The sequence below is a fragment of the Hippopotamus amphibius genome, chromosome 4 (assembly GCF_030028045.1).
Source record: "Hippopotamus amphibius kiboko isolate mHipAmp2 chromosome 4, mHipAmp2.hap2, whole genome shotgun sequence".
NCBI lineage: Eukaryota > Metazoa > Chordata > Mammalia > Artiodactyla > Hippopotamidae > Hippopotamus > Hippopotamus amphibius.
Genome location: NC_080189.1, coordinates 161,876,286 through 161,898,265, shown reverse-complemented (window position 1 = coordinate 161,898,265; position 21,980 = coordinate 161,876,286). Strand labels below are relative to the sequence as shown.

General features: G+C 49.6%; 1 protein-coding gene across 3 annotated transcripts in view; it reads right to left on the bottom strand.

The window, feature by feature from the left end:
- The window catches only part of ESRRB (estrogen related receptor beta), a 104,364-nt gene that overhangs the window by 25,547 nt on the left and 56,837 nt on the right, over positions 1-21,980 (bottom strand). For 2 of the 3 annotated variants that reach the window (XM_057731809.1, XM_057731811.1), the window contains one exon: positions 8,792-8,908. The exons of the other annotated variant lie outside the window; for it this stretch is intronic. In XM_057731809.1, coding sequence (XP_057587792.1) covers positions 8,792-8,908 — 117 coding nt within the window. The remainder of the gene's footprint in view (positions 1-8,791; positions 8,909-21,980) is intronic. 3 annotated transcript variants of the gene reach the window in all.

Sequence of the window (21,980 nt, the reverse complement as noted above, 5' to 3'; positions counted from 1 at the left end):
GGGAGGGGGAGGGGGGAATGGGGCTCCCCCAAGCCCCTGCCCCGTTTGTTGACCTCTCCGACCCTCTGCAGGCAGGGCCGGCAGCTGCCCTGTCCTGGATCAGATGTCCACAAGCTGACTTGATAAGATCAGGCTTCTGACTTTTTTCTTAATGGAAGTAAAATAATTCCTGCTTCCCTCCAACTCCCCCTCTTTCTCCTCGGTCGCCCTCCCTAAGCTGGATGAGAGCCCAGCCTTTCGGAAGTAAAAATAGCAGCGTGTACAGGGGCAGCAGCAGCAGGGGGCAGTTTTAAATTTCTTTCTTTTATCCCAGGTACTAAAAATAACCAGTTAAAGCTCAGAAAAGCGAGGCCCCACACCTGGCCCACAGCCTGTCCCAGGCGCTGCAGCTGTCACATTTCTCTTCCCAAAGGAAAGGCTCAGACAAGGCAGAGAGGGAGCGGCTCCGAGCCTGTGTCCTTCTCCTGCCTTCTCTGTTGAGCTGCTGTTCTGACACTGCAAAGTTGTCATGGTCAAGGCCCTTCTCTTCCCCTTACCTAGAAATGCCCCCACCCCCACCCCCCGGCCATACACACACCCAATTTAATGTCGTTGGTTTATTAATGATGTATGCAATGCTTTACAGTTTACAAAGCTATTTCCATACCTCATTTGATCTGTGTAAACAAAATTGAGGGAGGAAGAATACACGATTATCACTATTCCCACGTGAAAACTGAGGCTCAGAAAGATCAGGTAACTTTCTCAGGGTCACACAGCCAGGAAAGGTCAGAGGGAGGATCTGAACGTTGCTCTCTAAGTCCTATCTCCTTTGCCTTGAACTTGAGACCACTCATCCTGTATGATCATCAGAATGTCCTGAAAGCCTTTGAACTACACAGACCTTAAGGACTTACCCTCTTCGAGGTTCTGAGTCAATGGGTCCTAAGTCAATAGAGGAGATGTGCAGGAGTGGATAATTTTGCAATGCTCCTCTAGTGATTCTGATCACCCACCAGGTCTGGGGAGCAATGCACTAAACCTATTTTACGCAGTACTTCTGTCTAACGGGTGTTCCTTCCAGGAGACTTAGGTGTTGACGCTCTCCCCATGAGTTTTACCAAACTGTAGCTGACCCATCTCCAGAAAGAGGAGCAAACCACCCAAAAGGTGGTAGGAACACCCAAGGGCCGTGGGCCACGTGGACATGCTGATGGGAACCCTAGTTCAGCTGAGCACCCTAAACACTCATCCACACCCCCTGCGCGATCCGGGCTCCCGTCAGCCGCCTGTCCGGCAGGGCTTTCTGGGTGACAGGTGAGCTCACCTTGCTGCCCCAGACAGGACAGCTAGCTCGGGCTGTCTCTTACCCTGGTTGCCGTAACATAATGGTGAAGAGCGCCTCACACCTGACTCCCTACAACCAAGAGAGCAAGGTGGATAAACACACATGCCACCTAATAGTCCAGGGCTTGTGCCAGCTGCTCCAGGGTGGGTAAGACGGCTGGGTGACGAGGTCCTGGCCTTCTGCCTATTAAAGAAGCGTCCACTCTCCTGCTGCTCTCTCCTCTGGACCCTTCTCACCCAGGGCACCGTGTCCCCAAGGACGCTTCGGCAGGGCTGTGCTATCCCTGCAATCCCAGCTGCCAAAAAGTCTCTAAAACGGAACACCTTAACAGGAAAAGCTATTTCAGCCCAGCCTCCCTTTCTGTTCCCTTCCTCTTTTTCCCACTTTGAGGAAGGGCTATAGGCTTTGCTACTGGCCAAGGCATCTACAATGAATTGGATTGGGCTTCTTAGAAGGAATTCTGGTATAACCAAGGATACTAGTTTCCACCCAGCTCTGTTATTTACTAGCTGTGTGGCCTTGGGCAAATCACTTAAACTCAGTTGCACTAGATCAGTCATGGCAAAAAGCTGTCAGCTATGCCACCACCCTCCATTTCCTAGTCTGTGGCAGACATTGCTAATCAATCACGGCACTCTTGCCTACTGATCCCAGGCACTGCCTAGGAAGCCTTTCGATCACACATTCTAGGCAGCTGCTCCCCACCCTAGAGTTGACAGTGCAGCTAAAAGCAATTTGCCATCCTGGAGTCAGCTCATTGTACTCAAAAGTCAACTCTGGCAGGATCCAAGACCAACATGGGTAAGGCCAACTAGGAAAGCATCTTTACAGTAGCAGGTTAAGACTTTTTTTTTTAAGTGACACAGAAGTACAAATTATAAAGGAAAAACTGATACATTCAATTTATTAAAATTACTAACTTCTGTTCATCAAAGGACTCCATAAAGAGAAGAAAGCTACAAATGAGATTTTTACACCAGCAACTGAAAAAATGACCAGAATAAGATTTCTAAATAAAGTAGAAAAGTTAGGAAAAGGCTCAGACAAGTACCTCATAGAACATTACTCTGTTTATTCATTTACATATTGTCTGTGGCTGCTTTCAGATCACAACAGCAGAGTTAAATAGTTAAGACAGAGACCTTTTGGTGCACAAAGCCTAAAAAAGTAAGCATGTATCCAGCTGACTCCTATAACATAGAAATTAAAATAAATGAATGATAGCACCATGCAACAAGAAGCGTTCATCTCAGAAATCCTGACTAATATAATTAAGATGCAGAAGAACATGTATAGTATAATTTCATTTAAAACTAAAAAACATGATATTATTTGAGATACAAATACAGGACAAAACTATAAAGAAAGGCATGGGAAAATATTGTGAAATCGGGATAATAGTTGCCCCTGAAAGTAATGAATGTGGGCTCAGGTACAGAGGGAACCTCAAAAGTAAGGGTAAATTTTCTTTTTCTTAGACTGGGTGGAAGGTATCAGTATTCTTCCTACTTTACATATGTTTTCGGCAAATGACAATGCCTGTCCTTTAAAATACGGTATTCTCTTTTTCCATACCAACACAGTTTTAGCTGGACACATGGCATCCCAGCTAAAAACTACAATTCCCAGACATCCTTGCAAAGAGGTGTGGCCATGTGACTAGTTCCCACCAATGGGCTGTGAATGGAAGGAACTTGTACCACTCTGGGTCTTGCCCTCGGAATGATCTGATACAGGCTTTTCTTCCTTTTGGCTGCGTAGGAGATGGAGATGACTGGGTTCACAAGGAGAAACTGCTTGCTAAGGATGGCAAAGGTGCCCACCAGTCCTGGATCACCTTTGACCTTTTGGACTGTATATGAGAGATGAGAGAGAATTAAAGTTCTTTCTTGCTTAAGTTTGAGTTTTTTGTTTTGAGGGAGGAAGGGAGTCTCTTTGTATTGAAGTTTAGCCTTACCTTAACTAAAATAACATACTATATTTTTCTGGATCTACTCAATGCTTACTTTTTAAGGAAATGTTTTGTTTGTTTCCATTTTTATTTTTAGAGTGGATGGATATAGTAAGTGCTGTCAACTCTTCAGGCAAGTTTTGTTGAGAAAGGGAGAAGGGCCGTAGCTGAAAAGAGATAAAAGTTTGGATCAAAATACAGTTGTGGGTTTTTTTAAATTAAATTTTGTTTGTGTGCTGATGAACATAAACCAGCAGCGAGGAAGGGCTTGATGGGGCTGGAAGCAGACATGATACTATAGGAGTGACGTCCCTGATAAAGAAAGAGGAACGTGGTTCAGAGCAGAGGTGGGGAGACAGGCTTTTGATGGGAACAGAAACCCCTCTAACAAGAGTGAAGGTGGAAAACAAGTAGGGAGGTTTGTGGACTCAACAGCAGGGGGTTTAGAAATTCCCGCACTTGACTGTTTCTATTTTCTCAAGCAAACATGAAGCAAGGTCATCAGCCAAGGAGTAGGGAGAGAGGCTTTGGAAGATTCAGAGCTGCCTTCTGGAACACAGAAGAAATCAATGATGTAACATGATGCAGAGTATCTCAAATCAATGACTGACTTCTTACTCTGTGGTACAACTCTAGGGGCTTTCCCTGGCGAATCAGGAGCAAGATGAAAGAGCCACTACTATCATTCCCATTTTAGAGAGGAGGAAAGGGAGGCTTAACAAAGTTTAAGTAAATCCCCCAAGGAGCGGATAAGCGGCGCTGCTGGGGTTTTCCTGTGTCCATGAGACCACTAAACACCGTTATCCGATGTCTGACAAGCCAAAAGCCCTGAATGAACAGTAATAAGGGCTCAGCACAGACAAGACCATCTCCTGTGACTTCATTCAATCAACACTTCCCCAACCAGAGGTCATCAAGGCATTATGCCTGAGTGGCCCAAGGCGTGAGGCCACGTGGGGAGATCTCGTGAGCCGTCAGATGTGTGCGTGTGTATGTGTGCTTGTAGGGTGGAAAGTGATTCAAGGGGACACAAACAGCCATCAGAGTTCTCGGGCTCTAGTTCAAAACCATTCTCTGAAGTGCTCAAGGGTTGTTTTGTTTCAGAACACTAAGGTAGTTTGGAAAAGAAAAAGAATTTTTAAAGGCAAGTCATCTCTCATCCTCTTTCTTCATTCGCAGGGCCAGAAAAGTGGTGTTTCTGGCATGGGCTACAGGCGGGATACTCTATAAATACAAAGCCATTAAATCCCATGCAGCAGGAACCTGATCGGGGCCTCCTTTTAATTTCCTGACATGAGCTGGCCACTAACCCAATTACCCAGAATCCCCGGAGGAGCCCTCCGCCTTCCCAATAAGCACAAAGAGAGTGAGGGCGTATTGCATGGACGTCAGCCCAGCTTTCACTGAAATCAAATATCTTTTAGAAAACACTTGGGGAAAGGCAGACCGGGGGCTGAGGGGAGGAGGAAATGGAGCGGGCCTGGGAGGCTGGTGGCCTGAGGGAGGTAAAGTGAGGTGAGGAGAAGGAGAAGTTTGCAGGGACAATCTGGGCAAGGAGATTTGCTGAATTCCCAGACGGGGGAGGAGGGGCTGTGAAATGCAGCAAAGGGTTTTCCAGGTTCTCCCAGCTTAGAGGCCATCAGGCCACACCCTCCCCTACCAGGGGAGAGCTTCTCTACGGTCCTGCCAAGGGACCCTCTCATCCTCATTTTAGACCCCAGATGGGGTCAGCCCAAGGCAGATGCCACCTCTAAGATTCCCACCAGCAAATCCAGAAGGAAAATCAAGGCAGCTGGACACCAGTATGCCCCACCTAACACAATGGGTGCAAAGAAGACTATCTTTGAATCAAATACTAGTTTAACACACCCAGGAAGCTGACATCTTAAAGCAATCCCACAGTGGATCTTACCACAAGTTGTCCCATCTGGTCCTCACCTTGGCCTGTTGATGGAGAGCAGGTTTCAACACCCCTGCTCCACAGGTGAAGAAATGGAGGCCCAGGCTTGTAAGTGAGAGATAATAGACACAGCAAGGATACCTCAGAGCCAGGAGGGGACACAGGCACCGACTCCTAGCCCAGAGCAGATTTTGTATTCAATTTCTTTTAAAGAGAATAATTACTTTTTCCCCTGAAAAATACAGATTTTCATACACTGGATTTGCTTGAAGGGAGAGACCCTTGGACATCACCTAGATTCCACAGCCGAAGCTTCCAGAGCTGACAGCAGCCTGGAGGCAGAGCCTGAGCCACAGAAAGCCTCACTTCTGACCTCTTCCCAGGCAGTGGCCGGGCCTCCAGCATCACCTGGCAGTCTCTCAGGTTATTTTACTTGAGAAAAGAAAGACCTTAAAAGGCATCCAGAGCTTCTGGATAGAAGAGGGAAACAGTGGTCGGTGAGGTGTGGAGGAGGGGAAGCCGGCCTCCCATTCTCCCCTCTCCAGCCCCCTCCCCCAGGACCCCGGCCCCTGGCTCTCCCCACCGCGGAGCCTTGAAGATGGGGAGCCCCCTGGGGAAGGCTGGGGTCTGCATTTCAGAGTCAGGTCAGAGTCTGAGGGAGACAGAGGGAGGCAGGGAGACTGCGGTGGTCCTGGGGGCCTGGGCTCCTGCACACGGGGCGCGGGTCGGGGTCGGGCAGGAAGCCAAACAAAAGCGGGAGCTAGGGCATGTGCTGAGAGCCCCTGCCTGGCAGGGACCCAGGCTCCTCAGTGAGGCACGCTTCTCCCAAGGGGCCGGTCCCCGTGAAGCTTCAGATCCCAGGATCTTGCCAAGGCTCTGTACTGCGGCGAGGCACTAAATGGAGGCGCTTGGAATCTTTGTGTCATCTCCCCCCGCCCCAACCCCCATCGGGGAGCCAGGGCAGGGCTGGAGGGGAGGGGAGTATCGGGTAGTGGTGACTGCTGCTTCTCGGGGGCTGGGCCCCAGGAAGTTCACTGCAGCACATCCGCCCGGCTCCCACCAACAGCCTCGGACGCCCATCATATGTGTGCTCCCCACCTGAGGCCCACGTCCCCCCAGCACCCCCCACCATCCTGCTGGGACACACCACACCCGCCTCACTCCTTTCAAGCGGCCGGCGGGGTGCTGGGCTGCTGTTGTTGATGGACTGTGCCCTTGGCCACCTGCCTCCCCGCTTCGGTGGACCCCCTCATCATTCCCCCTTTCTGAGGGCCACTAGGAAGTACCCCTACTCTCCTCCCAGCACTGAGTAGTCCCTAAGGAGACTCTGTTCAAGGGTTGCAAGATGGTCCAGGGATGCCGAGTGGTGGTCCCCACTTTCCTTATCTCTCCCTCCCTGCTCACAACCCTGGGGGAAGGGGGAGGTGGCCTGGGACGGGAAGCCTCCCCCACCCCGACCTGTGTCGTGGGGAGCAGACGCGGCAGAGCACGGAGAAGCTCCCCTCAAACCAGCATGAGCCTCTGCAGGACTCAGCTTTGTCTCGCTTCAAATATTGTCGGTAATCATATTAGCAATCGTGTTAGCACTCATAGGAGCATATTGCTAGCGATCAGCTTCCTTCTGTCCCAAGTTCCTCAGATGCTGTGAAGGAAGCCGAGAGAGGCTACGCGCTCCATCCAGGAGAGGCTGTTGGACAGCTGGCCGCCGGCTTGTGTCGGGGTCCTCACACCCGGCTTCCCTGAACATCCCTACAAACTTAAGAGCCAGCAGCCTCTCCAGGGCTGAGAAAGCCTCCGGTTGGTTCCCAGCAGCATGCAGAGGGGGAGGTCAGGAGGCCAGCGCTAAGGCACGCTTCGGAGGGCCTCTGCGCCTCAGTTTCCTCATCTGTGAACCCCGGGATGCTCTGGAGGAGTAGGAAGAACCTAGCACAGGAGTCAGGGGACCTGGTTCAGCCGCTAGCTTGGGTCACACCCTACACAGGGGTAGACCGAAATTGGGTAGACCCAAGATGAACAGACACAGTCTTTCAGCTTGTTTCTAACCTAGAAAGAGGGCTGTTTCTTTGGTTGATTCTCCGAGGAGCAGCTGGGATGTGAAGAAGAGCTGAGTGGCCTTCTCCATCTCAAAAAGTTTACATGAAGCACCTGGTAAGAAACGCAGTTTAAAGGCCAATGTGCCACATAGGGCGGTGGAGGAACTGGTTGGAGCTGAGGTGAAGGGGGAGCCCAGAATGGAAAACGGAGGACAGTGGTCCTGATTTCCACATCACAACAATGTCCAAGTCGTGCTACTGACAAAGCACCTTCAATTCAGGCCCTCTTCCCCCAGGGCACCTAGAGAGGAGGATGGGAGGAGGGCTTCTAAAGGCTGGGCTGGGCTCCAGAAACCCCTCCCCGTGAGGGCCTGCATTCCAGTCCCTCACTTCCTCTTCTCTCCCAGCCCCTCTGGATCAGATAATCTGATCATCAGCACACAACTCTTTTCCTGCCTCCTCCCATTTCTGGAAGGATCCCAGGGCCCAGAATCATAAAAGCTGATCTGTAAAAATTGCCACTGGCTCCCCCTTGAAAGCGGGGAAAGGGCAGAAACACACACACACACACACACACACACACATACATACCCACACCCATCTCCAAAAAGGCACTGAATGACGGTCATCAGCCTGAGCAGGTCAACAGGGAAGGTGGGGGAGGAGACCGAGAGCCATGCTGTCCTAATAAGGAGAGCCACAGGCCACTTTAAATTTTCTAGAACCACCCTAAAGAAGGTAGAAAGAAGCTGCTGATACCCAATGTTTTGTTTACTCTGATATACCCAGAATATCATGTCAACATGTAATCATTTTAAAAATTACTGCTACAAGATTTTACACCCCCTTTTATTGTCCTAGGTCCTAGTAAGTCTTCAAAACCTGGTGTGTATTTTACACTTAGAAGGCGTGGCTCGTGCTGCCCCATGTTGGATGGCAGGGCTCTAGAGGAGAAAGAGAGGCAAAGGCAGAGAAAGGAAAGGGAAGAGAGAGGATGGGGGTGGGTGCCGGGAACAGGGGAGGAGGAAAACATTAGCCAGGTGACAGCCATGTCCTGTGCACCTGCTGGAAAGTAGAGGCTGACCTTGGGAGATGAAAGGTCCATGATGTGTCATTCTGGCCTTCAATGTCTCTGTACCCCCATACACCATGAGCCACTGAGAGGTAATAAAGCATCTCAAGCCTTCCCTCCCAGGGCGGAAAGGGTTCTTGCCCCCAAGGAGGGCCTTCCCCAGGGCACATAGCCAGCTTTCTAAGGCCCAAGTAGGGTTGCAATTCCCCAAAAGATCCTTAGTGGAGAACTTCCAACTCCTGCCTCTCAAACACCCTCCTGAGGGCGTGGAGAGCTATTCCGGGGAGGTCGGGGCTGCACACCTGCCTGCAGGGTGTGTGAGATGGACAGCCTGGGGGCGGGGCCTTCACCTGGGCTACTGGGAGAGACCTGTTCACATGCGCTGCTCCAGGAGCACATCCAGAGCTTGCTGGCATCTCCTGGGGGTCTGAACCTCCCCGTGGGAAGAAGAGCTCACCCAGGACCCGGGCCTCAGTTCTGCCCTGCGTGGCCGAGTGGGGCCTCTTACCTTCCTTCAGCATCCCCACTTTGAGGCATTTCATGAAGCGACATGCCTGGCAGGACTTGCGCCTCCGTTTCGTGATCTCACACTCGTTGGTGGCTGGGCAGCTGTACTCGATGTTCCCTGCAAGCAGACACAGAAGGGTTGCCAGGTGCCGTCCAGGGCCCCCAGCCGCCGGCCACAGGCTGGATGGGGATTCACCAGCCGGACCACTACTCCCTCAGTCCCGAGGTTCCCATAGGGCAGTGGTTCTCAAAGTATGAGGTGCTCTGAGGCACAGGGTGTTTCCAGCTCTCTAAAATACAGAGATCCCAGTGCCAGAGGTCAGGTCGGCCAGGCAGCCACAGCTTTGAAGAATGGTCACCCACAGTTTTGAAGCCACCACTGAACTGGGACATCAAAACTCACTGAGTTGACATTTTATCCTAAGCAGAGAAATTTTATCCCACTGCTGACCAGAAGGTCAGTGTGGCCCACCGGCCCTCTGCCCTCCAACCTGTGCCCCAACTCATGGGAAAAGCCTCTTGGCGGCTCTGAGCCCCCAGGGACCAGGGCCTGCATCCCACATCCCATGGCAGAGGCCCAGGCCACCCAGCTTGGCTGACCTTGAGAAAATCACTTTCCTCTCACTGAGTCGCAGTTTCCTCATCTGCAAAACAGTGTGATATCCGCTAAATGAAGGATTAAGCAAGATTATGTATATGATTGCTTTAAAAATTGCAAAGCATGATTCAACATGAGCTGGTGATTTTCTAAGCACAGTTCATGGCTGCAGAGGGAATGTGTGATTCATTTTCCATGTCACCCCTTAAATGGGTGATAGTAATGACTTCCATGAACTTGACCCCATGCTCCCAGTAGGCTGAGAGCACCACGAAGGCAAGAGGTGTGCTGTTTACCACATCATCTCTATCACACTGAGCTCAGCCCCTGCTGCACGGAAGGCATGCAAGACAAACCTGCAACAATCTACCGAATCCTCACAGCAATTCCATGAAGTAGGTACTGATGATACCATCCCCATGTTACAGATGAGAAACCTGAGGTTTATGGAGAGGTTCTATGCAGTGTAACTGTGTGGGTCTTATTTAGGATGAACTGATCTTCAAGTGCGCTGGGGAGGCCATTGTCCCTCTTCAGTGCCTCTTCCTGGGAGGGCTGACAGCATGGTCGGGAGAGGCTGCAGCTGCCTTTCTAACATAGGGGCGCAGCATCTATCCTGAGCACTCTTCCCTGTCTACACATTTCACAAATGTGCGCTGTGCAGCTATAACAAGCCTGAAGGCCAAAGGAAAGGCAATGGGGGTGGGGGGATGGAGTGGAATTGTTGGGGACGGGGCAGAGACAGGCAACAGGAAGATACGAGTGCAGGACAGCGGACCACAGTGCTGTTTTGTTTTTCATTATGTCTCTTCCCAGTCAGTGCAGTCTGCTTGAGTCTGTGGTTTTCAGAGAACAGACTCTGAGCTAGAGCAAACTCTCCATCTCCACCCCCACCCAGGTACCACCTCCTCAGGGAGCCGGGACAGTGATGGCCCACCTGCTGCTTCCCTGGATTCCCCTCCTGGGCCCAGCTCACCCAGCAAGGATGCTGCCTGGAACAGAGCAGCCTCCACAAGGCCACTCACAGCCCAGGGCAGCGCCAGTCCTGCCTGTCCTCAGAATCCCCGCCACGTAACCCATCCACTTTAGCAGTGATAACAGCCACCTTTATTGTGCACCTACAATGTGTGTCACCTGCCTCAGCTCCCTCAATCCTCACGACGACACTCTGGGACCCACCAGTGCCCCATTTCACAGACCAAGGAGCCGAAGTGAGTTACCCAAGGCCACACAGAGCCCCTGTGCCACCCCTGCACCCCTCAAGGAGCTTGGGGACCTCAGACAGGCCCCTGTGCTAACCCAGCAGCTGAGCTGGTGCAGAGGAAGCAGAGAGGGGCTGCCCTCAGGTGTCCCTGTGCCTCAGCCTCCAGGTGGCATTTGGATTTTCTGAGAATAAGCATGAACCAGGTTCCACTGTTGACGAAGTGCTTTGAAGTAATGACATTATTGAGCCCCAATTACAAGATGCCTAATTATACTGAGTACTCACAACAGCTCAGTGCGTATTCTGACCCTCATTTGGTACAGGCGAGAAAACTGAGGCTCATAGAGGTCGATTTGCCTGGAGCATCTTACAGATCTCTCTCTCTCTCTCAAGTCCAGCACCATCTTTCTGGGGGTGGGGGGTGGGGGGGCAGAGGTCATCCTCTGTGCTGGGGGATGGGAGGTAAGAGGGAGGGGGAGGGATAAAGATTTGTGTGCCCCTCCCTTCTGTTATCTGAGCCTAACCACTTCTCGCTTGTGCGACTTGGGATATAATTTCAGTACTCACATAAGCATGGTAAAGCTAAAAAGAGAAACAGGGGAGGGATAAATTAGGATCTTGGGATGAACGGATACACACTATTGTATATAAAATAGATAAACAAAAAGAACCTACGTGTAGCACAGGGAACTATATTCAATACCCTGTAATAACCTCTAACAGAAAAGAATCTGAAAAAGAATAGATATGTGTGTATAACTGAATCACTTTGCTGTATACCAAAACTAACACAACATTGGAGACAGAGAGAGACAGAGAGAGAGGGAATGAAACAGAAAGGAGGAAATCCCAGACATAAACTAATTCATTCAGGTCTATTCTGGCTTAGAAGACTCCATAGAATTTGGCCCCTGGCTCCACCCCACTCCTCTCCTCTCTCTCCAGCCTCACCTTTCCCACTGCTCTGCATAATTATCAGTTCCTGGAACTCAGTGACCTCCTAGGCTCCCAGGTCTTTGCTGCTCAGAACAAGCCCACTCTGCTCCCTCCCGCCTCCCTGCCTGGCCTGCCGGCCCCTCCAGGTCCCCCTTGGGAAGGTGCTCCTTCTCTCCATCACCCGCGTCGCCACTGTGTGTCTCCTCCTCCCAGACCAGCTCCTCTCCGCAGTCCCAGTGCCTGGCACACAGTAGATGCTCAGTGCACACTGAGAGCTAACACTGACGCGGGCTTGTTAGGAAGCAGCAGCAGGCTGCTTTTCATATATTGAATCTTTAATTTTCCCAAGAACGCTGGAGGTAAACAGCTTCCTCTCCATCTTACAGATGAGAAAGGTGAGCCGAGTCCAGGACGAGGCAGAGCAAAAACTTGAACCCAGGGGGTCTGGCCTGCTCTGCTCTGTTGCACTGAGTGGTGAGTTTACAGGTCCTGGGGCATGGGGACACGGGCCACCGTGGGATGCCACTTGCAGGTGGCTATCTCTTCACGTTCACTGGTCTCAGCCCCTTGGCCAGCCTGTCAATCCCTTAAAGGACAGATCTTAGGTTGTCGCTCCAGCAAGGGGTCAATAAGTATCTGTTGATTTGGCACTGCTGCTCTCTCAGGACAACAGACCGAGCCTTAACAAGAACCTAGCGATGTTCTTGACGTGTGTGTGTGTGTGTGTGTGTGTGTGTGTGTGTGTGTGTGTGTGAGAGAGAGAGAGAGAGGGGGGGGGGGTCTAATTTTATTTATTTATTTTTGTTCCTTTCAATTTGTTTTATGGCCCAAGCGGCTGGCTGCCAGCAAAGCCAGGCTGGTGGCCTTGCCTTGTAATTTCTGTAAGTGCCTCCTCGATAAAGTGATGAGATTAAATCATCAGAATTCCTGTGGTCTCTGGAGGGCAGTCTAGGAGAGCGCAGGGGCAGGGAGGGGTGTGTGCACATACACACACACTCACACACACACTCACCAAGCTGAGGTGTGGCAGTGTTGGGGGTGGGCCCTCACAGGACAGGGACACAGCCAACGTCTAGCATAAATTCAGAGTTCTAACCTGGGAGTGTGCCCAGTATAAACACATGCAGACTCCACCTCAGGCAAATCACCCAACTTCTCTGGGTCTCGGTTTCCTCATCTGTAAAATGGGCACAGTATGTTCCCATCTCATAAAGTCCTACGGATTCAGTGACAGAAAGCACATAAAGGGTTTAATGCAGTGCAGGCACTGGGTAGTGAGCAAAGTGAACATGCTTATTTTCCCATCCATCAGGGCTGCCAGGGTACATGCAGCCAGAAGACCCCGGAGTGAGTCCTTTCTAGGTGTCAGACCTGAGGCCAACCACCGTCCTGCCATTTAAGAACATTAGGACCAGGCCTCCCATAGATAGACCTCAGAGGTGATGCTGCGTGTGAGAGGGAGGGAGCCAGGAATGATCTGGATTTCAGTGTGACCTCAAGGTGGAGGGGAAACCCCCACCATCAGCTCCCTTTGATCCTGTGCCCCGGGAGAAGGAAAGCCCAGGGGCATCCACATCAGCTGTCCTTAAACAGCTGCAGAGGAGTGGGCAGTCCTCTCCCTGGGGACAGGGGCTGCGGAGCTTAGATAAACAGCTCTTGAGGAATTTATGGGCTCAGAGGCTGCTGGCTGACAGCAGAGCCTGAATGGCCACCAATTTTAGCTCTGGAGTGATAGGGCTGGGCTGGCAGTCACTTGGTTCCACTCGCTTGTTAATCTCACGCCTGGAGGACAGAGGTTATCCCTCTCACCTCTGCATGGTCCACTGTCTTCAGCTCTCCACCCTCGCCTCCTCTTCCCCTCCAGCTGATGATCTCATTCATGCCACTGGCTTCAGCTTATGTGATTGGCAGGGATGGGCAGCAAGAGGCACTGTCTATGCTTCACATCCTTAGACCCATCTGCCTGCTGGATCCTTCCACCTGGAATTCCCTTGGGTTCCTCATACTTCCTCCAATTGAGCCCATCCTCACCCAGACGTTCTCTTACTGTGTTCCTTCTCAGCAAAGCCATCACTAAGCCACCTGCCACCTGGGTCAGAAACTGGGGTGGCATCATAGATTTATCCCTTTCCTTTCCCTTTAAGATCCTCTTCATCCCACTTGCCTGACACTCCCTGCCTCCTTCTCCTCCTGCCACGGCTGCTTCCCACGCCCATCACCTCTTGCCTCACCTCTAGTGCACTTGCCCCCTCTCACCTCCATTGCCCTTTCCAGTCAGTCTACCCTCCACGCTGCCCCTGGAGAGGCGTGAACAACTTTCCTGTGCAAAATGCCTCGATGGACCTCTGGTTCATCACACACGCTGAACACTTATGTCTGCGTGCCTTCCCGAGAGCCCGCTAAAGGGCAGTAAGGGAGTGAGAACTGTCGCAGAAGAATGAAGGAAGTCAGAACCAGAGTAGCCAGAGGGGATTCCAGATAAGAAATAAGTCGTTTGTACCGCAGAACCTCAAAAAGCCTCAGGTGTTGAAGACACAGCAGAAGTTGGAGTGAGGTATGGAATTGAAAGTGGGAATTTACTGGAAGTCTGCATTTAAGGTATACTTAGCTGCCATTCTATGTGGCCGCCAAGGATCTCCCCATAGCTTGCACGAGAGAAGCCCACTTAATCTCTGGAGAGTGTAAGCAAGTGAACTGGGACTCAGGAACCCCAGGCTTAGCAGGGGGCAGAAGGGAAGCTGAAGCTGAAAAGAGGATGACTGAATACTGCATACCGAACAGTGACACAGCCGAGCCCCACTCCTGAAGCCCACTCCCCAAATTCTAGCAGCCAAACATACATTCCACCCCCTCACACCCACTCTCCACTCCCCACTCCCCCAACCTGAAGATGGGAATTTATAGCAACCTTCTCTGGAAGAACAAACAGCATCAGCGAAAAGACCAGCAGATAAAAATAAGCCAAAGGAAAGCTCCTTCTATGCTTTTTATCCCTGTTTGCATTTAAGACAGCCAAAGGTTATCACTACATCTATGAAAAGCCTTCAATATAAAAACTAACTGGGCTTCCCGGGTGACACAGTGGTTAAGAATCTGCCTGCCAAAGCAGGGGACATGGGTTCCATCCCTGGTCCGGGAAGATCCCACATGCCGTGGAACAACTAAGTCCGTGTGCCACAACTACTGAGCCCACGTGCCACAACTGCTGAAGCTTGCACACCTAGAGCCAGTGCTCCACAGCAAGAGAAGCCACCATAATGAGAAACCTGCACACCACAACAAAGAGTATCTCCCGCTCACCTCAACTAGAGAAAGCTGTGTGCAGTAATGAAGACCCAACGCAGCCAAAAATTTTTTTAAAAATAAAATAAATCTTAAAAAAAACAACACAAAAACTAACCAAAATAAACAGGGGGGAAAGTATGTGGGAAGAAACCAGGACAAAGCGAGGAGAAATAAACCTCCACAAGCAACACTCGGAATACTGTTGCCTTGAGAAGATAAAAATACTCATGAAACAAGAACAGCATGCTATAAAAAGTATAAAATGGAGCTCATAGAAATTAAAAATACCAAAAAATTCCAAAGAATCACCTAAGCAGCAACTCTTAAAATAGAACCAAAAATCAAAGAGATGGACAATAAGCTAGAAAAGAGGTAAGAGTTAGAAGATTGATCCTGGAAGCTCAATATCCAACCCTTAGGAGTTTTTGAAAGAGAAAACAGTGGAGAGAAAGTTATCACCAAGGGAGAAAGGGGGTTGCGGCAAGAAGCAGGGGAGGGACGAAAATGTCTAAGACCTGAAGAATATGAGTTTCCAGATCAAAAGGCCTGCTGAGAGTCCAGAAGAATGAATGAAAAAAAGACCTTGACAAAATTATAGAGGCGGAGCACAGATCAATGGCTGTCATGGTCAGGGAGGGAAGAGAGAGGAAGGTGGTGTGGCTTTAAAAGGAATCCTGTGTAATGGAACTTTTCTGTATCTTGACTGTGGTGGTGGTCACAGGAATCTGCAGTGATAAAACTGCATAGAACTTACACACACACACACACACACACGTACAGCTGGTGAAATCTGAATAAGGTTGGTTGATATCAATGCCAATTTCCTGGTTGTGAAATCTTGCTACATATAGTTATGCTATATAGCCCATATATGTTATGTCATATAGCTACGTATAGTTATGCATGCTGCATAGTTATGTAAGATGTTACTTTTGGACGAAACTGGGTGAAAGGTATGGGATCTATATACCTGGGATCTCTCTATATTATTTTCTGCAGCTGCATGGGAATCTACAATTACCTCAAATAATAATAATAATGATAATAATAATATCAAATAATAATAATAATAATAAAGACCTACACACACAGCACAGATTTTTTTATCATGGAAGACAAAAAAAAATCCTAAAAACTTTCATGGAGAGTTAAAAACAAATCAAAGGATCAAGAGTAAGATTGGCCACCACATCTCAGACCATAAGGCAAAAAACCGTCTCTGTGCACATACAAACACAGAAAACTTGTGCGCATACTTTTTTTCTACTTAGCACCGTCACCTGACTTTATTTAGCTTGTTCATTGTCTGCTTCGTTCACCGCTGTTTTCCAAGACCTAGAACTATGTCTGGGAAAGAGTGAAGCCTCAATATACATTTTCTAAGTGAACAAATCAAACTTCTTGACAGCGGCACTAGAAGCTAGCAGACAAAGCAGCAATGGTGTCCAAATTCTGAGGAGAAATTATTCTCAGCTAGAATGTAATGTATGGGTTGAAAGAGTGAGTATAGACATTTCCACACATCCAAGATATCAACAATTTTACCTCTCCTGTGCCTTTCTAGCATGAGCTCCCCCCCAACCCTGTCCCCAAAAGGGAAGGACCAAAAAGAGGAAGAGGTAGGATCCAGAGAACAGAGGATCCAACCAGGAGAAAAGTCAAGGAGACATCCAGGAGGAATTGGCAGTAGGTAAATAGATTCACTTAACCAAAAATTGTGGTATAACCATATTCAGACAATGGGAAGATGGAAAAGGCATGTGTGTTGGGATGGTTCGTATATTAGGAACTAACTCTTCATCTTCCATAACAGGAAGTCAAGAAACAATGTAAAATTGCTACGTCAGTAAGTATAGCTGTAAAATCATATTAGTAATTAAGAAGATAAAGGGCTAGAAGAAAGATTTTCTTAAATGGCTAACTCTAGATCAGGAGGGAAAGGGAGAGAATGGGTAGGGTCAGGGACTGTTGTTTTTCATTATAGGAGTCTTTTTAAACTATGCACACATTATTTTGATAGAAGTTAAAAATTAATTTAAAATTAATTTCCTCATTGTGTAAAGATGAAATCTAACCTCCAGGGAAAAGCACACCAGGCCCTCTGTGATCTGGCCACCTCTGACCAGTCCACTCTAATCTCCCTCCACCGAGGCCCCCAGTTTGTAGGCTCCAGGAAACTGCATGGAGCCTCTGAGCCCTCTCATACCTCCCTGTAGCTAAAACCCCTCCTGACAAACTCTTCCACATCCCTGGAGCCTCAGTGCTCATGTGGCCTTTTCGGTGACATGCTCTTCCCTTCTGTCCCAGATAGGTTTACATGCCCCTTCCTGTTTCCCCTCACAGGCCTCATCCATCACCCTCCTCACCCCCACCACACACATACACATCCTGAAAGCAACTAGCTCAATGTTTCATAATCAGGATTTTGCATGCGGTCCTCCCTTCTGAACTGTGTGCTTATTGGGAATAGAGCTTGTTAGGTCTTTCATTTCTGTATCTCAAGTACAGTGCCTGCCCCCTGAAATACCTGTTAATCAAAGCAAATGAATTGAAAGCAAGAGCCCCCACCCAGAGAAACCTAGAATTCAGCAATGACCTCCCAGTTGTCAAATGCAATCCCCTCTCTTGGGCCTTCCCCATCCTGGTCCTTCCCTGAAGCGGCAGACACCCATCACACCTCTTAAAACTGCTCCTCTGTTAGATTTCATCTCCCTTTTCTGCAGGGACTCTTGTAACGTCTCGGACGGCTTCTATATTTATTGCATAGAATCTCAGATGCTTTTGACGGTAAGATTGCACCATTATTTTCTATACCACCAAGAAAGAGAGGAGAAGCATCTGCAATCAAAGTATGGCTGGGCTTCCTTGCCACTAGCATTTTCTTTTTTCCTTATTAAAAGAGCTCTTTGAGATTTAGTTAGATTTGATCACATAGCATTCTTGTGCATACATGAAAGGAAAAACATAAGAAAAACAAGTTGAAGATATTCCTAGAACTTCTCCTAGTGTGACTCTCCTGAATCATTTTTGATCAAAGTCGTTGTTTTCATGTTTTTCCATGGAATTGTCCTCTCTGCTAACAAAGCAGCTGATGACACTGTGCTTCTTGAGTGCCCCTTATTGTCTCAGGGGTTTCCTTCCAGGTCACTGGCCCCTTTCAGCAAGTTTTAATGTGCTTGTGAGGGCAGTGACAACCACATACAGCTGTCACCGAGCAGACACTAATCGGCACAATTCAGAGATGTTACACGGGGGGATCGTGCATCTGAGAGTTGATAAAATATGGTGTTTCTCAGTCTCCTTTCAAGGCTCTGAGCCCCTCCTTTCACCAGGGCCCCTCTTCCTGGCGCCCCATCCCTTCACCCCTCTTCTTCAGAAGAGCTTTCCCTAGAACAAGCTCTCCTGGAGGGACTGTTAAATCAGACCGCTGGGCCCCACCCCCAGAGCCTCAGATGCTACAGGCCTGAAAACCGCATTTCTAACCAGACCCCTAGTGAAGCCTGTGCTAAGGTCTGGGGACTACACTTTGAGAACCCTGCCCTAGAAGATCCCATTAGACCCAAAACCTCACTTGGATTTTACTCTTGAGGTCTAGCCCTGTATTTCCAGCTGTCTAGGGTAAGGTTGTGAACCGATCAAACTCAACAGGTCTCAAACATCATCCATTATCCCAGGTCTCCTCCCTGGCCGCCCCCCTTCCACCAGCAAAATTCTTCTTTCTAGGTTTCTTCCCCTCTAATGACATCACCATTCCCTAATAGCCTAAATTAGAAATCTAAGAGCCAGTCTCACAATCCAGGGACTATTTTTTTATACTGAAATCTCTTTCAAAACCCTAACCTCTCCTTTTAACCCTTCTGCTCCTGGTTTGGATGCTTCTAAGTGGACTGTTAACTAGATCTCTGACCTGGACTGTTAAAGTCGCCTCCTCACTGGTCTGCCTGCCCCCAGACTCCCATTTCCAGACCATCTTCCCTGTCACTGCCAGAATTATCTTGCTAAAAGGAGATGTGACTAATTCCCTGCTCAAAAATCTTCAATGGCTTCTCGTTGCCAAGGATATAACACATAACAAATCCTTTCTGTTTAATGGTTATCATAGGCCAGGCATGAAGCTAAACAATTTACGTGCATGTCTCGTAATTTCTGCAAGACTATCCTAGGAGCAGGGACTGGCTATCAGCCTCATTAGTCCCATTTTATTGACAAGGAAACTATGGCCCAGAGAAACTAAGTAACTTGCCCAAGTTGACACAACTAAGAAATTGTAAAGTTGGGATCTTAAGCCAGGTGAAGCAGCTCAAGCTGAAATATTACTCTATACTTTTCCTTAATATGGCCTGTGAAGCCCTTTGACATCCAGTCCCATGCTCTGTTCCAGCCCATCACCTATCGTGGGTCCCCATGTCCCGAGCAGAGCACACTCAACTCTTGTGGGCCTGCTCCTGCTGTTCTTTCTACCAAGAATGTTCACTTTCCACTCCCACTTAAATGTCCCTTCCTCTGGGAAGCCCTCCCTGCTCCGTCTGGCTGTGTCTCACCTGCCTTTCACCCTGCCTGTGCCTCTGAAAAGAGGAACTGTGGTTTGTTCTTCCTCTCATTCCCCCAGTGCCCTGTAGACAGCAATGCTTTGTGGGTTTAATTGACTCTTCTTATACTTTTGTACAGATGAGGAAACTGAGGCCAGAGGACCCTAGGCTCTGCTCAAGGTCAGCTGGCTGGTGAGTGGCAGGGCTGGGACAGCACCCCACTCCCGCTCCCACTTGCTCCTGGCTTCATCTCTGCATCCCTGTCATAGTCTCTGTCCCCTGGGATCGCAGGCCTCATTCTGCAGGACAAAAGTCCTGGAGGTGGTCCAAGGCAGGCTAGCCCATCAATAACGCCCCCCCCCCCCCCCCCCCACTGCCAGCCCCTCTCCTCCGGGAGTTTCCTTCCCAGCCTCCACCTGGGCCCCACGTGAACATAGGAAGCTCGGTGCCAGGGCCTCTTTCTTGCCTGTTTCTCTTTAAGGAGCTGCTCAAGGGGCCTCCTGGTGACCTGCAAAGTTGGCCATGTGCCCTGGGAACATGGGGAGGGGGACAGGGTGGTTTTGACCCTGCACACAGCCCCTCGCGGCTGTGCAGCACGCGTGGTCTTCGCCTTCCATCCCAGCTAGAAGGAAATCCAGGTGCGGCACTCACCACCCCCGAGACTTCGACCGCCTCTCAGCCCCACCTCCTTCCATTTGGCCTTCACTCGCTCGCCACAGCCACGCTGGCCCTCCTTCTGGTCCCGAAACAGATCCGCTGTCTCCTCTGCCTGGAATGCTGGTCCCAGGATTCTCTCCTGTGCTTCCCCTTACCTTGAAAGTTGCCTTCTGAGCACAGCCTTACCTAATCCCCAGACTAAATTAGACCCCTCTCTCAGCCACCTTTGCTCCCATCACTTGCTTGTCCGTCACCGCGCGCACCTGGGTCTGTCAGCGTGCTTCTATATTTGCTGCCATATTTACTATCTGTCGTACCCCTGAAACTAGAAGTCCACAGGGTAGGGCCCAGTGCTCTGACTTCAGCTCCCAGCACACTGGTGGGGACTCAGTAAAGTGTCACCAAAGAACTGAACAGCTGCTTCGTAAGCTCCATGTAAGACAGAAGTTTTCCCCAAATGCTGTCCTTTAGAAAAGGGAAAGTTGCTTAATATCTGCGTCTTCGTGAAGCCTCTTATCAGAGGTGCTGTGTCAGTCACTTTGTAGTGAACAGCTATCATTCGGGGAGACCCACTGCCCCGAGAAGACATCAATCGAGCCTTGTCACCCAACTGAATCTGTAACAAAGGCGGAAAGAACTTTAACACAAATTTAGCTACTCCCGGGAATATGTCACAATAACAATTGAGAGTCAAAAGCAGTATGGTACCTGATACGTTGTGGAAACCATGATTGTAAAGTGACTGAACTGTATGAACTATCCTAATGGTCTAGGAAATGTACTTAGGGCTCAAAACAAAAATTTGAGGGACAGCAACATATCCATGCTCATGAAATCTCCTGTAACCTGGATGGAAGTGAAGACTGTGTGCTCTGAAACACTGCCCCAGATGACTCAGAAAGTGGCCCTAGGGCTTCCCTGGTGGCACAGTGGTTAAGAATCTGCCTCCCAATGAAGGGGACACGCGTTCCATCCCTGGTCTGGGAAGATGCCACATGTCACGGAGCAACTAAGCCCATGTGCCACAACTACTGAGGCTGCGCTCTAGAGCCTGAGAGCTGCAACTATTGAGCCCATGTGCCACAACTACTGAAGCCCGCGTGCCTAGAGCTCGTGCTCCACGACAAGAAGCCACAGCAATGAGAAGCCGGTGCACCACAATGAAGAGTAGCCCCGGCTCCCTGCAACTAGAGAAAGCCCGCATGCAGCAACGAAGACCCAAAGCAGCCAATTAATTAATTAATTTAAAAAATTTTTTTAATTAAAAAAAAAAAAAGTGGCCCTAGAGAAGGCAAAGACACTTTCATCAGAGTCATGTGAAACATTCGATAAACCTCATTTCCCAAAATGTAAGAAAAAGTTTTTCAAAAAATAATACACAGTTTTACATAAAGCGACTGAAAATATGCAAGTATAACATATGAGCATATTGTTGGGGGTTTGATTTTGGTTTTGGCTGCGCAGCTTGGTGGATCTTAGTTCCCCAAACAGGGATCAAACCCATGCCCCCTGCAGTGGAAGTGCAGAGTCTTAACCACTGGACCACCAGGGAGGGGAGTCCCTTCAGGGTTTTAAGACTGGAGATACTAGCAGTATTTAAATACTGATGCAAAGGAGCCCCTAGAGAGTGAGAAGATAAAAGAGAGGAGATAATGCGTAGGAGGGTCTCTGGGAAGTGGGGAGGAGGTGGATCCCAAGCCTGAGAAGAGCAGCGCCCAGGGTGGGAGCCACCTCTCCCAGCACGAGTGGGTAGCAGTGAAGATCTGTGCCATCAGCGAATGAGCGACGCTGCGAGTGGGTTGGTTTGGTGGCAGCAAGCTGAGGGAGTTCCCGTCTGAGGGCCTCCACTGTCTCCGTGGAACAGGCGGCAGGGAAGTTGCTGAAAGAGGTCAGGGTTTGGGGGTACAGCTTGGCACAGACTCCCCAAGCGGCTCCCCGAAAGGCCCCCCCTTCAGTGCAGTACTCATGACAAACGTTTTCA